This window comes from Odocoileus virginianus, chromosome 6 (genome assembly GCF_023699985.2).
Source record: "Odocoileus virginianus isolate 20LAN1187 ecotype Illinois chromosome 6, Ovbor_1.2, whole genome shotgun sequence".
In the NCBI taxonomy this organism is placed as follows: domain Eukaryota; kingdom Metazoa; phylum Chordata; class Mammalia; order Artiodactyla; family Cervidae; genus Odocoileus; species Odocoileus virginianus.
Window position 1 is genome coordinate 35,106,984 of NC_069679.1, and position 16,382 is coordinate 35,123,365.

The 16,382-nt window shown below is 38.8% G+C and overlaps 1 protein-coding gene and 1 long non-coding RNA gene across 4 annotated transcripts in view; both read right to left on the bottom strand.

Moving 5' to 3' along the window:
• Positions 1–16,382, bottom strand: part of SNX1 (sorting nexin 1) — a 43,229-nt gene that overhangs the window by 11,313 nt on the left and 15,534 nt on the right. For all 3 annotated transcript variants that reach the window (XR_011488249.1, XM_020882405.2, XM_020882401.2), the window contains exons 2-5: positions 9,540–9,651; positions 5,547–5,674; positions 4,956–5,022; positions 1,529–1,572 (exon numbers count right to left, since the gene is read on the bottom strand). Coding sequence is in view for 2 of the 3 variants with exons in the window: in XM_020882405.2 (XP_020738064.1) it covers positions 1,529–1,572; positions 4,956–5,022; positions 5,547–5,674; positions 9,540–9,651 (351 nt within the window). In the remaining variant the exon portion in view is untranslated. The remainder of the gene's footprint in view (positions 1–1,528; positions 1,573–4,955; positions 5,023–5,546; positions 5,675–9,539; positions 9,652–16,382) is intronic.
• On the bottom strand, positions 887–1,522 carry LOC139035620 (uncharacterized). Its single transcript, XR_011488250.1, has 2 exons — positions 1,311–1,522; positions 887–1,066 (listed from the first exon to the last, which is right to left on the bottom strand). It is a non-coding gene; the product is annotated as an uncharacterized lncRNA (long non-coding RNA).

Consider the following 16,382-nt stretch of genomic DNA (forward strand, 5'->3'; position numbering starts at 1 on the left):
CTAGAAACCTATGGAACCCTTCTCAGAATAATGATTTTAAATGCACAAATTAACATACATGGGATTACAAAGGCAACTAATTAAATTCAAATTCAGTTTTATTTGCAGGTTAAGAACCTTTGCTTTAAGGAAAGAGATGCTGCAATCTAGTTTGAAGCTAGAAATCTATGGTCCTCTCCAACCCTTTCATCCTGCCCTGACTTATTAAGGGTATTGCTGCCAGAATTAAAGCTGCCAGACTGGAGGAAATACATAGTAAACACTGGCCCTAAGGGGAGGGTCAGACGAAGGTCTACACTGTAGACACTTGAACCTCCAAGCTATCACAGGGTCCAGAACACAGGGCCAGGCCAACAAGTAGTAGAAAGGTAATATAAAGGAAATGTCCAGTAAAAAGAGACAAGGCCTACATTTTATTGAGATATCATTTAATACTCACCAGACAGGCACAATTTAAGGAGGTGGGGCCTTGCCAACTGTTGGCAAGGAAGTATGTCAATGGGAACTTTTACATATTGTTGATGGAAGTATAAAATGGCACAAGGACTTAAAAACACAGTTTGTATTCCTTTTCTTCAAAATTTGTACTACCTGTGACTCAGGGGAACTACTTCTGATAACATACCCCAAAGAAACTCTTCTATGTGTACGCCAGGAGACACGTGCAAAAATGTTCACAGATCATAATTACAAAAACTGGAAACATGCCAAATATTCACAACAGGAAAATGGATAAATGTATTATGCTATAATCACACAATGGACTAATTAACTACAGCTACGCACATCATGGATGGATCTGAGGAACAATGGTAGTAAAGAAAGCACTATTTTTAGCATGATACCATTTTTATGAAACTCAAAAAAAAAAAAGCAAAACAGTGTATTGTTTAGAGATACATATGTGAAGACTTTTTATAAAGGAAATGAGAGACAATTCAGGAGAGTGGTGGCCTCTAAGGTGTGAGGCAGAGGAAAGGAGAGGGAGAAACACGCAGGTGGATTCAATGGTACTCATCTTAAGACTGGTGGTAGGTTCGGGGCTTCATTTTTTATGCTTCATAACCTGCATACAACAACGTGTAAGTTTTGTATGCATTAATATTATATAAAAAAGGAAGACCAGACCCGAGGGGCAAAAGGTTAGGGAGAGCGTTAAAAGAAGCTCCAAATAGGAAACCTCAGAAGAACTGATGATTTTTAAATAGGTGACACAGTTTGGGGTGATCCGCCAAACTAGCTCTAAGCCACATAGCTCTTAAGAGGGATGGCACTATATCAGATACACCACATGTCTTGGTAAAACTTACAAAGTTTCACATTGAAGTGTTAGCTCTCTGGAAGAAAAGTGGAAAGGCTCAGATGAGATTACCAAGGGGATGCAGACTTGTTCCATCTTGAGTAAACTTGAAGGAAGATGTTGACAAAGAAACTAAAGAAATACCCAGAAATAATCTGAATGATGACCTTCTTGGTATGTGCACCCAAAACTATTAAGGTGGTCATCAGCAGGGTCACTTGGACTCACCTGTGTCGTAACTTTGTAGGCCACATAGGCATTCATACCATCCCCTGTGGGAGAACAGAAAGCAGGAGAGGATTATTCTGTGAACTAAAGCAGGACCAATCTTGCTAACATTTAACTAGGAATCATAAGGCAGCCACAGGAGCCGTGTATAAGAACTCTTGTTTCAACTCCAAGCTTTAGATCCTATACTATAATCCAGTTCCTACTGTGCCTCGAGGCCTCTATGCACATATCCCATGGATGCTTGCTGGGTCCCCGTTTGAGTCAGACAAGAGAGTCAGTTCCCTGTTTCAAAGCCCGGCTCTATTTATACCTTCCACAAAGCAGCACTGGACACTGACAATCCGTTGGTTGTTACCATGCCAATATTTGGGCTAGTTACACACATCTGTCTAAATCCAAACAATTCTCTTGCTGTATAAAGCAGGAGGAGGAGAAGGAAGCAAATGATGTAAAAGGAAACAAGTAGTTCTACCCTAAGCTAGCTCTGGGCTCCCTTTGCTCTTTCAGAAATAATGTCCCAGCCCCTCCACCCGAACTGGGGGACACTGACCCCTCTCATCTAGCATGTTCTCCCAGACCAAAGGGCCTGGCAGGAAGACACTTGGGCTGCCTGATGTCACACAAATCTCTCTTTCCTGAAGGAATTATTTTTCTGAAAAAGGCTTTGACTGTTACATAATTTGGGGTTCAAGCAATTGTTTTTCTCTGTGGTACTGTCCTAACCTCTACCACTTAGGAACATAAAGGCACCATTGACTCCGTGAGCAGTGAAAAGACACACACTGGACTTGAGACAGACACAGGTCCAGTGCCGGGCTCTGGAGCGTTGGGTTGGTTTCAATCCCTTCCTCTCTGCCCTGACTCTTCCCCACACCAACCAGGAAAATGCAGGTCAACAATGACTAACTGCCAAAGCCTCTGAAATGGTCCTGGGATGAGGGCAAGTTCTAGCCCTGCAGGGTCACATATTACAACTTGGTCTGACTGAGATGGCTGGGAATAACTGCTTATATAAATTACACAGAGAAGTTGGAGACTGTACAGGAAGAGAGGGTTTATGTTCTCTACCCAGTCAAGCCCGGCTAAAAGAGTAACATACATATAAAACAAAATATAAGTTTTAGAAATTACTTTATATTGATTACTACTGTTAGTTCTCTTCTAAACCATTAAACTATGTTGCCTAATACTACTAAGGATGTTTATCATCGATAAAAGGGAAAAAAATCTAAATTTACTTTATAGAAAATGTATTCAGACTTTTATTCACAGTTTGATAGTTATGGTCAAATGTCCAAAAGGTCATTCCCATAATCTAGTGCCTGCAATTAGTGAAGACTAAGTGCAAATGTACATGAGACACAATAGCAAAGTGGGGCCTTCAGACACTGCCTGCTTACCAGCTGTTTTTATTAAGGCAGTGTGTGAGCAGACAGACATTCTTGCCTGTCCAGACCTCGTAAGATATGGAAACGTTCTAGAAATGCAGCAGTTTTAAATTTACATTAATTTCCTAAGTAATTTCAGGAAGTTGAAAATAATACATGCAAATTGCCACGGCTCTAAAAAGCAACATCCTAAAAGAAGTGAGATTCTAATTTATTTAAATGTTTGTGGGAATGAGAAGTGCATGTTGAATAAACAGCCCACACAAACAGAAGGTGTTGTTATAAAGATCGATGTGAATCTTGAAATATGAATATGAAAATGCTTTAAGTAGCTGGTGTCTTGACATCGATGTGACTAAGAATCTAGATGATGATGCAAGGGGATGAAGGTTTATCACCAAAAGTGATTTCTGTTTAAATAAATCTGATCCATGGGACATTTAAATTATTGTTATGGGTTGAACTGTGTCCCCCTAAATAAATCATGTTGATGTCCTAACCCCTGGTACCTTATTTGAAAATAGAGTCTTTATAGAAGTAACTAAGGGAGAAAGAGGTCAGTATGGTGGGCCTTAATTCAGTATGACTGGTGCCCACCTAAAAAAGGGAAATTTTGACACAGAGACAGACACACAGAAAGCGAAGATGATGTGAAGACACCCTGGGAGGAAGTCATATAAGTGAAGGCAGAGTTGGAGTGATGTAGCTACTGGCCAAGGAATGCCTAAGGCTCCAGAAGCTAGGGGAGAGGCATTGAACAGTCCTTTCCAGAACTGAGAGAATACATTTCTGTTGTTTTAAGCCATCCTGTTTGTGATACTTCATTACAGAAGTCCTAGGAAACTAACATATTCCCTCCCTCTCCTGGGACAAACATCTTGACTTATAAAATGTTAAAACAGTATTTACTTATGATTTATTGTGTTCTACCAAGGATGTAAAGTAGTTAATAACTAGCCTAAAATCAATGTACTTATAGAATATTCATAAATATTAGAAAGGTAAGTTAGTTAGTTAGTGAAGTCACTCAGAGAGGTAAGAGAGAATTCCAAACATGTAATTCAAAGTTTTGATCCAGGTTCTACCACAGGCCATATGTTGTGACCTGACAGGAAAGCTACATTTCACTTATTGGTTCTCAATTTCCTCTATTGTTGGACAAGGGAACTGTATAAGATGCTCAGAAACATCCTACCAGTGCACCAGTCTAGGAAAAGTAAAACTCCACAGTTAACAACAAACCATTTTGGCATAAAGTCTAATCAGATTTTTATAAACTCTTGTTCCTAGTTCAGAATAGACAAAGGGTTGGAAATCACATTTTTCCTCTTAACCATACAAATATCACCACTACTTAATAGGAGGAAAAAGCTCTGTGCAGCCTCTTCTCATAGAGACCACACCTAGAACAAGGATAGTTGAGGCCTGTTGCTCTCTGCTCACTAAAAGGTCTCAAAAACTTGCAACACAGGAAGGCTATCCTAAAAATCCATGTTCTGGCCAAAGTTATGTACTGTGCTTGTTGAAAATCTAATTTCTATTTGATCAAAATTCAACCTGCATTTTTTACTCTTTACCTATGAGAGAGAGTTGCAGACTTCCTCACTTTATTAGAATATTAAGAGTACATAATAAATGATAAGTAACATGAAATCCAAATGTCTTAAGGGAAAAATAAATCCAGCATCTCCAAATTTTAAAATATGTTTTTAGGGTGCTTACATGGAGTTTATCTCAAGAGGGAATAAAATGGTCTCCACAACTCGGGGAGAAGGCAATTTTGGGTTTTTAAAAAGGGATTCAAATAGTATTTAATTCTCTGACTTTTCTTCTTAAAGCCAAGAAAAGCCTAAATAAATAGCTTAAATGCTGTTTCTGGCCTTGGAAGCATAGCAAAGAGCATCATTTCATAGGAAAGATGATGATGAAGTACTTCACACTAGCTGGTTCAGCTCTGGAGGTAACCATTTAGAAATCAGCTAACTGTGCTTTTCACAGCCACATCTGAACATCATAGGAGTCTCAAGTACACTCACCTATCTTCTCAGGATCAGTTATACCAACTGTCAAATCAAATTGGTCTTCCTGTTCTTCTTCCTCTAGCTTTTAAAGAGAAAACAAACAATGAGAGTAAGATACCCCCAAAAAAGGCTATTCATTTTACTCTGTATTAATATTACATCGAGATAATAATATCAGGATATATCCTTCTACACATCAGTCTTCAGCTCTGTCCATTCCCAACAATCTCAATGAAGCAACTTCCACAATTCTAAGTTGGTGCTTGCTCAAAGGTCCTCATTACATCTATTCTCTTAAAACATTATTTTGATCATAATGAATATTTACTAGGTTTTGGAAGACTTGCCTCTTTCAGGCTAAAGAGGGAATGGGGAGAGACTATACTCCTGAATATAGGAGCTTTGGACACTATCATTGAAAGCCTCTGGGCTATTCTCTGGATAACAGACACTCTGCCTAGGAAAGAATCTTTTACTGGATTCTGGCTGTTCATTAACCATAAAGGTCTTCTTCAAGAGTTATAAATATTAACTCAAGCAACTGAACTTCAGACTGGCAGCACAGTCCTAAACATCCAAAAGAAGACCAATAGCACAAATTCTCACCTCCTCATAGCTTGGCTGGGGCTTAGAAGAATTTGTGGCCTCCTGTGGAGGAAGAGAAATGAGTGTTTTGGCTGGCACCTTCTTCTGATTATTTTGTGTGCTGTCCAGGGATAGTTCCACTGTGGCATCTAAAAATAGTTGATATTTTATAATGAAGGAAGAGTCAGAAAAACTGTAAGCTAGAATAAATGGACCTAAGACAAACACAGTAAACACTGGGGAAGAGCACTATTTGCCACATCTAAGGATGACACTGTTTTACCACAGTTTATGAATTGCTCACAATTACAGTTTTAGATCATCCTGTGAAGATTAAGTTATGTTCAATATACACTGTCCAAGGGGGAATAAAAAGACTTTGTAATATCTAAAAATTTCTTTTGATCAAAACTGTTAAAACACAAAACAAACAAACAAAAAAAACCCACATGCTTAAGAAGTGCCTTGGTCTATCTGGGAAAATAGAACAACTCATTCCCTAAGTGTTCTAGATGGGATTTTTAAAAGAGCACTATGTACCATTTTTAGGCATTAAAATTACTTACGCCAATGATAAGAATGCACTCTCAACTTGAAGCAATGGAGCTAGAAGTTCAAAACCTAAACAGCTCAGAATTTTTTTCTTTTTAATAAAGAAAACTATAAATATCCATTTGGATTTGGCCTGGTCAGTAGGTATCCAATTCTAGCCTTAGGGAATTCAAAGAGAGCAGTTTCTTTTTCTTTTCTAGACTTTCATTTGGAGCTAAAAATGAAACCAGGGGGGTCTATAAGGCATAACCAAGTCCTAGATCTATGTCATAATCATTAAAAGTTAATCATGTCTATAAACAAGGCTGCCAAACTGTTGGAATCATATTAGTACTCTTTCACTCATCAGGAAAAAGGCAAACATACATACAAAAATTCATGCATAATGAACATGTTAAGATGACAGGATCTTTCAAGCAAGAAACCAGCTAAAGTATGTTTAACATAGTCACATTATGCAGGCACCACACAAATAATTAAGTTATGCAAGCCAATAAATGTGACTGAAAATGAACAGGAAATTTAATCATTTAAAACCTTAAGCTTATTAGAGTATGCCACTAAAAGATTTTTGAAGAGTTGTGCATTTAAAAAAATGTTTTTATTTACTTATTTTTGACTGCACTGGGTCTTTGTTCTCCAAGTGGGCTTTCTCTAGTTGCAGAGAGTGAGGGGCTACTCTCGAGTTGCGTGCCTGGGCTTCCCATTGCAGTGGCTTTACTTGCTGTAGCGCAAGGCTCAGGGCGCGCAGCTCTAGAGCACAGGCTCAGCAGGTGCAGCGCATGGACTCAGCTGACCTGAGGCATGTGGATCTTCCCACCAAACAGGTGTCCCCTGCACTGCAAGGAGGACTCTTAACCACTGGGCCGCCAGGGAAGCCTGAAGTGTGAATTTTTAATTGAAAATCACGTGACAACACATATCAACAATGGTTTTTTTCCTCTTTTTTTTTGGCTGTGAAACTTATGAGATCCTAGTTCTCTGTTCAAGAATAGAACCTTGGTCCTTGTAGTAAAAGCACAGAATCCTAACTACTCGAGTGCCCTTTTCTCTGGACTCTAGGTAAGAATAATAGAAAAGCCATTGGATTCTATCATAGAGATTCTGATCACCATTAATCAAGTAGAAAATAACAGAGTATTTTATTTAAATTTCCACATCTGAGAAACTACTTGAATCCTAAACTAAATGTATCACTGCAAGCATTCATTTCCATAGATATCTATGTTCCTTTCTTAGTAGTGAAGGCAGGCACTGGCCGCTTATGAAAACAGCTGGGAATGAAGTAAATCAGAACCCTCAAAATAAAAAAGAACCCTCATTAGAAATAAATATGTCTCTAATAAAGATCTTCTACATGGTTGTGTATATAAAACCCAACCATGGGAGTAATTCAGTCAACACTAAGATTTCAGGTCTCCTTAAAGGGAAAATCACATAAATGTTAAGTTCCCAAAGATAAAAAAACGTTCTGTGCAATCTGCCATATAACTAGATTATTATTTCTATTTCTTCTCCAGAAATTTTATCTAAAATATAAACATTAGCAGAATAAATAGCAGGCACTTAAGTTTCAGAGAGGAAAGCAATGGAAAATCTTTGAAATCTTTATATTTTTTCTTCTAAACTCTTCTCATGTCTTAATTTTCCAATGACTTCACATGTGAGAGTCCTCCCAAGATCTCGCCCTCTGCCCTCTCATCTCTTCTTTTCCTTTGTCATTCTCTCCTTTGAGGGTCTCATTGACACGGCAGCTTTAATCACAACCTCTAGGAGACTGATTCCCCCATCTGCAGTCCTTACTCTTTTCCCAGGGAGACTACTAGAGTTCAAATCACCTCCCAAGCAGTTCCCTTTAAAAATTTAAAACCCAAACTCACTCTCCCCACTCTCCAACTCAAAGATACTTTCTTCTGCAGAATGTAGTTCTCAAAATGGTACCATCTTCTTCCCAATCCTTGGGCTTGAAATTTTTGACTTTGTCTTTAATCTTCATTTTTGTACACCCATTACATCTAATCACCAATACCAGATTTTGTTGATTTCACTTCTTGAAAAGTTTTCATCTTTCCTTTCCTATTTCTTTTATCTTTATCATTTCATCCTTGACATCTCTGGGCTTCCCTTGTAGCTCAGCTGGTAAAGAATCCACCTGCAATGCGGGAGACCTGGATTTGATCCCTGGGTTGGGGAGAGCCCTTGGAAAAGGGAAAGGCTACCTACTCCAGTATTTTGGCCTGGAGAATTCCATGGACTATATAGTCCATGGGGTCACAAAGAGTCAGACACGACTGAACCACTTTCACTTTCTGACATCGTCGGTCTTTGTCCATCGCAATCGGTTTTATATAATAATTCTACCAGGTCAGTCTTTCATCACTTGCTCATTTCACTTTCCTTACTCAAAACTCAATTAAACCAATGGCTCTAAACTGACACTAGGATGAAAATTCAAATTCTTTCTTTTTTTTTAAAATTCAAATTCTAATTATTATTATTGCCTAAAATCCTCCTAAACAACATTTCTAGACTTATCTTCCATGGTATCTCTAAGAAGCCCCTGCTTTTGGCCTGCTGAGTTTACTGTCCCTTAAACACACCATATTATCGATTCTCCCTGCCCAAACATCTGCACGCTCTTTTTTTTTCTGACATAAACCCTGCTTCTTTCAAAAAGTCTTACAAGATCATTGTAGACCAGAGCTTATTACTGAGGGCATTACCGACATTTTGGGCTGGATAATTCTTTTGCTGAACGGCTGTTTGTGTACTGTAGAGTGTTTAGAAGCATCCACAGCGTCTACCCAGCAGAAACCAGCAGCACTCCCAAGTGTGACAAACAAAAAAGTCTCCAACCATTGCCAAATGTCTCTGAATGTCTTTGAGTGGGGTGGGTTGGTGGGGAATGACCATACCTTGCTGAGAACAGGGCAGTCCCTCTCAACAAAGAGTTATTGAGCCCAAAATGCTAAGAGTACCAAGACTGAGAAACTCAATCCTAGTGTTTTTCAAACTGCAGGTTGTCATTCACTGGGGTATTGTGATAGCACTTTAGTAGATTGCAAACAGCATTTTAAAAAAGAGAAACAACAGAAAATTTCAGATTGTATGGAAAATAGTAACGGCAAGTCATTCAAGAAAACTTTTGATTTCATCTTATATAAGTATATAAATATTTTGGATTATGACAGAAAGTGTATTTCTTACTATGAATCTTTGTCATAAAAGTCTAAAACCACTGCATTAGTCTCCTCTCAGACCCCTCTAAGTTCACATGACTTAAGTAACTGTATATTTATGTTTTACTCACTAAACCTGTAAGTATCCAGATGACAGGTACTGCCTTTGAAATCCTCCACAACAGTATCTTACAAAGAGCTGTCTCTCTCATATATATACAACTTCTTACTTTAATTCAGCAAGTTAGAAGATTGCCAGCTTAAGTTTTGAGTCCAAACTTGCCTGCAAAGAGATCCTGTGGCTCTTGATCTTGTTCCTCATGAATCCCATTTTCTTTGGAGCCACTGTTGATGGGAAGAAGGGAAGGAACTCTCTTTGGAGACTGGGGCTTGCTCTGAAAACAAAGAAATACTCTGAATAAAACAGTACCATTAAAAACAAACCTAGAGGACTTTCCTGGTGGTCCACTGGTTGAGACTTCATGCTTCTACTGCAAGGGACATGGGTTCAACCCCTGACTGGGGAACTAAAATCCTGCAAGCTGTTCACCATGGGCAAAAAACACCCCCCCCCTCAACCCCCCAAACAAACAAACCTAGAAAGTGACTTTTGATGTATCCCTCAGTTGCTCCGCCAGGTGTTTAGGGGAAAACAGGATCACTAGCCAGCTAGTTCAATAAGCAACTAGTGATGGAACTGGCCTGAGTGATCACAGCTAAAATAAACTCATACATTTTAGCGTTAATTTCTAACACTATAACCCTGCTGAACCACCCTACCCCAAGGCACATGATGCCAATGTGGGTATGTGTATACACAGATAATTTTCAAAAGAACCTCAGTTGATGACCTTTACTCTTTCAAATGCTGATGGGGCACATTCTAGTGTCCAGGATATCACACTAAGGTCCAGAATTCAAGCTCTGATCCTGACTTACTTTGTGGCCTTAGCTGAACCATTCATTGACGCCCAATTGTGTGGACATTACCAACCCTCCTCACAGGCAAAAGAAGGTGTAACACTTTACGTCTAATGTTATTTGTAAATATAACTCATCTTTTCATCCTTAACTTATAGAGAAACAATTTTCAACCAGACTTGTGTTAGACTAGCAGAAGAAAAACCAGCCATGCTTAGCCAATAGACACATGGTGAAAATACAGTCAGTCCACGGAGCTTATCAAAAGCTCAGTGATCAGCTACAAACAAGGGTGGGGTGAGGCCCCAGACCGGTACCAAAGTGAACAAAGCTGGATTGTGTAGAAAATGAACAAAAAGCTGGGAATCTGGCTTCAAAAGCCATGGTGTCATACTAGAAAGTTTTGAAGTCAGACCCCAAGGCCAAATCAGTTAAAAGACCTGACTTAAGGGATCTTTTATGAAACACTTCCTTAACAAATCTGAGGGTGTTTTTTCCTTGGAAACAGGCCCTTTCTGACCAGATAAAGTGAAACGACAGATTTATTGGGTACTGAATGTGCCATGCCAACAGCTCTATCCCAGTATTAGTGCCACCCTCAGGAAAAGAAACTGGAACCAATATGTAGATTGATACTACCAATGTTTTTACTGAAATTGTTTATGGTAATAAAATTTAATGAGCTTTTAGTTGTATATGCTTAAATGTTACCAATTCTGTTAGAGACACTGATTCTGTCTTCCAGCTGCTTCCACAATCTTAAAAAGACAACCAAAAAAACCACTGCAGACACACAGACAACAACAGGACAAAACCAAGCCCCACACTTCCCCCTCTTATGCTGCCAACTGCTTTCTTACGCACACACTTCCGTTCTATACATGCTCTGGTAGAGTAAAGGGAATCTCATGAAAACCCATCTGACTTCTTTTAATTCAGTTCCCATTCATACCAGTTGCCTTGAGATGGAAATCTAGGAGAGATGAAACCTCAGGATACATTAAGAATATATGTATGTCAATGTAATTTACTAGTAGCTCACCAGAGAGACTAAAGCAACAGGAAAAGCACTTGTTAGTTTACCCCTTTTAAACAACACCTAGAAGAACCCATTCTTGTGACATGGAGATGAATAAAATCAGCTTTCTATTTCTGATTTACCATCTAAACTTGGAAGTTTAAAGATTAAGAACATTTTCTGGAGCAATGGTAGAACAGCTGTCTGGGAGAAAATATTTGCAAATGATTAGACCAACAAGGGCATAGTTTCTAAAATATATAAATAGCTCATACAACTCAATAACAACAACAAAAAACAAGCAACCCAGGACTTTCCTGGTGGTCCAGTGGTTAAGAGTCCGCCTTCCGGTTCAGGGGATGAGGGTTCGATCCCTGGCTGGGGAACCAAGATCCCACATGCAGCAGGGCAACTGAGTCAGCATGCCACAGCTAGAGAGAAACCCAATCACTGCAGCTAAGACTTAATGCAGCCCCCCCAAAAAAAATTTTTTTAAAGAAAATCAAAGAATGGGTAGAAGATCTAAAAAGACAGATTGCCAACAAGCACATGAAAAGGTATTCAACATCACTAATTGTTAGAAAAACGTGAATCAAAACTACGAGATATTGCCTCACACTGGTCATCACAAAGAACAAATCTGGAGCGGTTGTAGAGAAAATGGAACCCTCCTACATTGTTGGTGAGAATGCAAATTGATGCAGCAACCATGGAGAACAGTATAGAGATTCCCAGAAAAACTAAAAATAGAGTTGCCATATGATCCAGCAATCCCACTCCTGGGCATATACCCAAAGAAAACTCTAATTTGAAAATATACCCTCCCCACAATGTTCACAGCAGCACTATATACAATAGCCAAGACATGGAAGCAACCTAAATGTCCATCAACAAGTAAATGGGTAGACAAGATGTGGTAAATATATACAATGAATACTTGACCATACTGGATGGACTTACAGATCTTCATACTAAGTGAAGTAAGACAGACAAAAACAAACATAATATCACTTATATGTGGAATCTAAAAATATGATACAAATGAACTTATTTACAAAACAGAAACAAATGCACAGACTCATTTTGTGGGACAGAGGCACAATGATTACAGAGTGGCAAAATCAATACTAAAAATAAGGCTTGCTTTATAATCCATATTTAAAAAATCTCTTAATAGTCAAAAAGTCACAAAACTCTGTTTGAAGGGGGTTAAATTTCTAGGCAAGAGACAAGACTATTTTCAGTGATGAATTTAGTTTGCTTATGATGTAGTTAATAAAGCTAAAGAATGAATCTGCCTACTTCCCCTGCCCACTCCCCTCTTTTTCTTAATATAGGAAGCATTCTTTCTTTTAGTGTCAGAATCCTAGTCTAGAATATTCAATGGTTGCTGACTCTCTTTGGCTGTTAGCTCTGGCAGGTGGTTCTACTGATAAGTCTGTTTAAAAAAGTTCAAGTGCTTCTGTTTATAATTACAAGACAGCCTAATCCTAATTCTCAGAGAGGTCCCAGAAAGATCTGCCAGCAAGAGAGCACTTCTATTAAGAGCAAACAGGTATTTCTTGCCAATTACTAGCTTCAAACCATGAGGCTCAGGCTACTAATGCAATTTCTTAGTTCAGCGAAGGACAGATGTGGGCTTCCTGTCCCTCAGAGCTGACACAGTCATTCAGTCCTGCCAAGTACTGCTGTGATTCCAGGTCTCTTCTGTACAGGTTAACTAGTTATAATTCTTCCTCATGTTGCTCAACTGCTCTTTGCTCCAGTTGCTGCTTTGCTTTACATTCCAGGGACTACAGAAGGGTAATATAGCTGAAATTCTCAATAGTATTTAGAGGATGAATCCATATAACAAAACTCGGGTAACAGCACTTCTGGAGAACAAGGGTATATACTCACTTTCCAATGGAAAAATTAGGATAATTTAGTTAAGGCAAGATGGAGCTACAGATGGTGTGACAAGAAAAGGACAAAGAGGAATAAGTCAACCTCAGAAACCGGCAGCCATGAAGTCTTTAAAAATTACCTTGGAAGCATGAGATATCGTTCCTTTTGCCACATTTACTTCTGGGGAGAAATGGGCTAAGCGGAGGTAGTATATTAGTTTTCTATCATGGCTGTGACAAGTTACTGCACATATAACAGATTAAACAATGCAAATTTATTACAGTTCTGTGGAAGTCAATACAGGTCTCATTGGGCTAAAATCAAGGTATCATCAGGGCTGCATTCCTTTCTGGAGGTTCCAGGGAAGAATCTGCTTCCTTGCTCTTTCTAGCTTCTAGAAGCTGCCTATATTCCTGGGTTTATGGCCTGCTTCCTCCATTTTCAAAGGCAAAAATGTTACAGCTCTCTGTGCCTTTCATCTGAAGGTAGTCACTCTCTGTCTCTTCCATTTTTAAAGAATCCTTATTGTTGCACTGGGTTTACTCAGATAATCCAGGATAATTTCCCTTAATGTCAGCCAAGGCTTCCCCGGTGGCGCAGCAGTGAAGAATTCACCTGCAGTGCAGGAGACTTGGGTTCGATCCTGGGTTGGGAAGATCCCCTAGAGGGCATGGCAATCCACTCCAGTATTCTTGCCTGGAGAATCCCATGGACATAGCAATCTGGCAGGCTATAGTCCATAGAGTCCCAAAGAGTCAGACATGACTGAAGTGACCAAGCACAAGATAAGCTTATTAGCAACCTTAATTACTTGGTAATATAAAACATTCACAGGTTCTGAGATTAGGAGTAGACATGTTAGGGAGGAGGCAGTTATGATTCCTACCACAAGCAGCAACTCCTCTCCACACCACGTTTCAAAAATGGCACAGATACACTAAAAGTGCCTGTACTTAGGAGAACAGATGTTTAGTGTCCACTGGATTTGATGCATCCTATTCTACAAACTGGGTGAATATCCGACTAACCCAAATGATTTCACGGTACTACCCCCTCTCATAATTCTTTTTTTCCTCTTATAATTTAAGGAACTAAAGTAGGGATTCTTATCTGGGGTCCCTGAGTCACAGAATTCAGGAGGGGGTCTATGAATTAAAATGGGAATAAAATTACAATTTACTTTTCATTAACCTCTAACTGAAATTCAGCATTTTCTTCAATTGTAAAGATAGGCAACAAATTATGAGTAGTAGCAGTACCTGAGCATAACTAATAGAAATTAGATATTTTAATATGATCTTATAGTTATAGACTTCAAAATTTCATTTAAAAATCATGGTTATTAGACCTATCCCTAGATATTAATTAAAGCACTTAATAAAAAGCTGAGGCTGCTAAGTCACTTCAGTTGTGTCCGACTCTGTGTGACCCCACAGACGGCAGCCCACCAGGCTCCCCCGTCCATGGAATTCTCCAGGCAAGAACACTAATAAAAAGCATATGTCACTAATATAAAATTGCTTTAATGTTTTGATAATAAGATTTCAGTATAATTGGTTTCCTGTGTAATATTATGTATTTTATACATTTAAAAACATTATTCTGAGATGGGTCCATAGGCTTCCTTGGACTGCTGATGAGTCCATGACTACAACAGTAGAGAACCTGAGTTAGTTCCTCTAAGACTAATGAAAATGTAAAACGGGATCTAGAAGGGTAACTAAGTCTGAGGCTGACTACTGAGCTAGTTAAGGAAAACTATGAGTAAGCGTAGTAGAGACCTCAAAGTGAAACGTTATCCATGAGATAACAAAATTTAGTTACAGATATTCAACTGAATCCTCTGGTGTGATTTCCATATCAAATTTTGGGGATCTCAAACTAATATAACTTAGAAGGGGCCAAAATCGCAGAAGGATCAGAGTACTAATGGTACATTAGCTTCTAAACTGAAAAAGCAAAATGAACCCAGTTCAAATCTGCTCTGAAAGCAAAATGAAGCCCCAGCTGTCCATTTGACTAAGCAAAAGAAGAAGCCTGAAAAAGTTGAGCAACAGGCTTTTCCTGGAAATGAGATACTTATGGCTACCTGCTCTAGTAACTATAAATGACTCATGATTTACTTATGCCAGCAATTACTAAAGAGGGCTGAGAAGCTTTGACGACCAAAGGAGAGAAATTAGAGTGCTTTTTTTCCTCTCTCCCCTGCCAACTAAACAAACCGCAAGAGGCCAAGACGCTAGAACTACCTTGACATCTGAATAAGCAAAGGGGCAGCAATTCCCTACAGAAACTAGAAGTCAGATTGTAACCTTGTTGCTTCTTGCATAGGCCCCAAACTCTAATTTTAAATAAATTTTAAGTTGGGTTCTTTCTCAGTTCAGTTCAGTCACTCAGTTGTGCCCAACTCTTTAGAGCCCCCATGAACTGCAGCACGCCAGGCTTCCCTGTCCATCACCAACTCCCAGAGCTTGCTCAGACTCATGTCCATTGAATCAGTGATGTCATCCAACCATCTCATCCTCTGTCGTCCTCGGTTCTTATTTGTCATTTTCAAAAGTCTTCTCTCATGCTCTTTCCTCCAGAAGTACTTTTATAACTACTTTGTTAGCTTCTCCTCCATAATCTTGAAAGCTAAATTAACTGCTAGTACTAGTCTATGATTGAGAAACCAGAGTCTATGTATTTCAGAAAAATCTAAACTTATTACAAGTTTACAATTTGAGCTGAGCATTAAAATGAATCTTTAGCCGTAATACCAGTTACTGATCTTCCAAGAGCATCTGTATCAGACCTTTGTGGAAAATGTGTAATTTCGACTTCTGATCTTTTGATCAGATCCGACCACCTGATGTGATGTCAGCTCCAAAAATAAGTGTTTGAGACAACACGCTTATAGAAAATACCACACACTAGATGGACACTTACCTATGACTACTTACTAACATTAGTCATAAATGACTATACCATTAGCTAAAGCAACAAAGCAATACATCGGTTTTAAAACATACTGTTGTATAGATTAATTTTCAGAAGTCCAATTAGGAACAGAGAAGACATAGCATCAAGAAACTTACTCAGGACATGTTACACCTTTGAGAATAGCCATAATATATTTTGTGAACAAAGAATTAAAATATTGCCAGCTAAACTATCAATTTCCTTAGGGCTTTTAATGAATTTATCAAAGTATATCCAGATCTAAAAAAGTTATCCTGTAAGTACTCTAAAGGAAATAATCTGGTTTTAAAAAAGAGCTAAGATTGTAAAATGGTGCAACTGCGATGGAAAACAGTACGG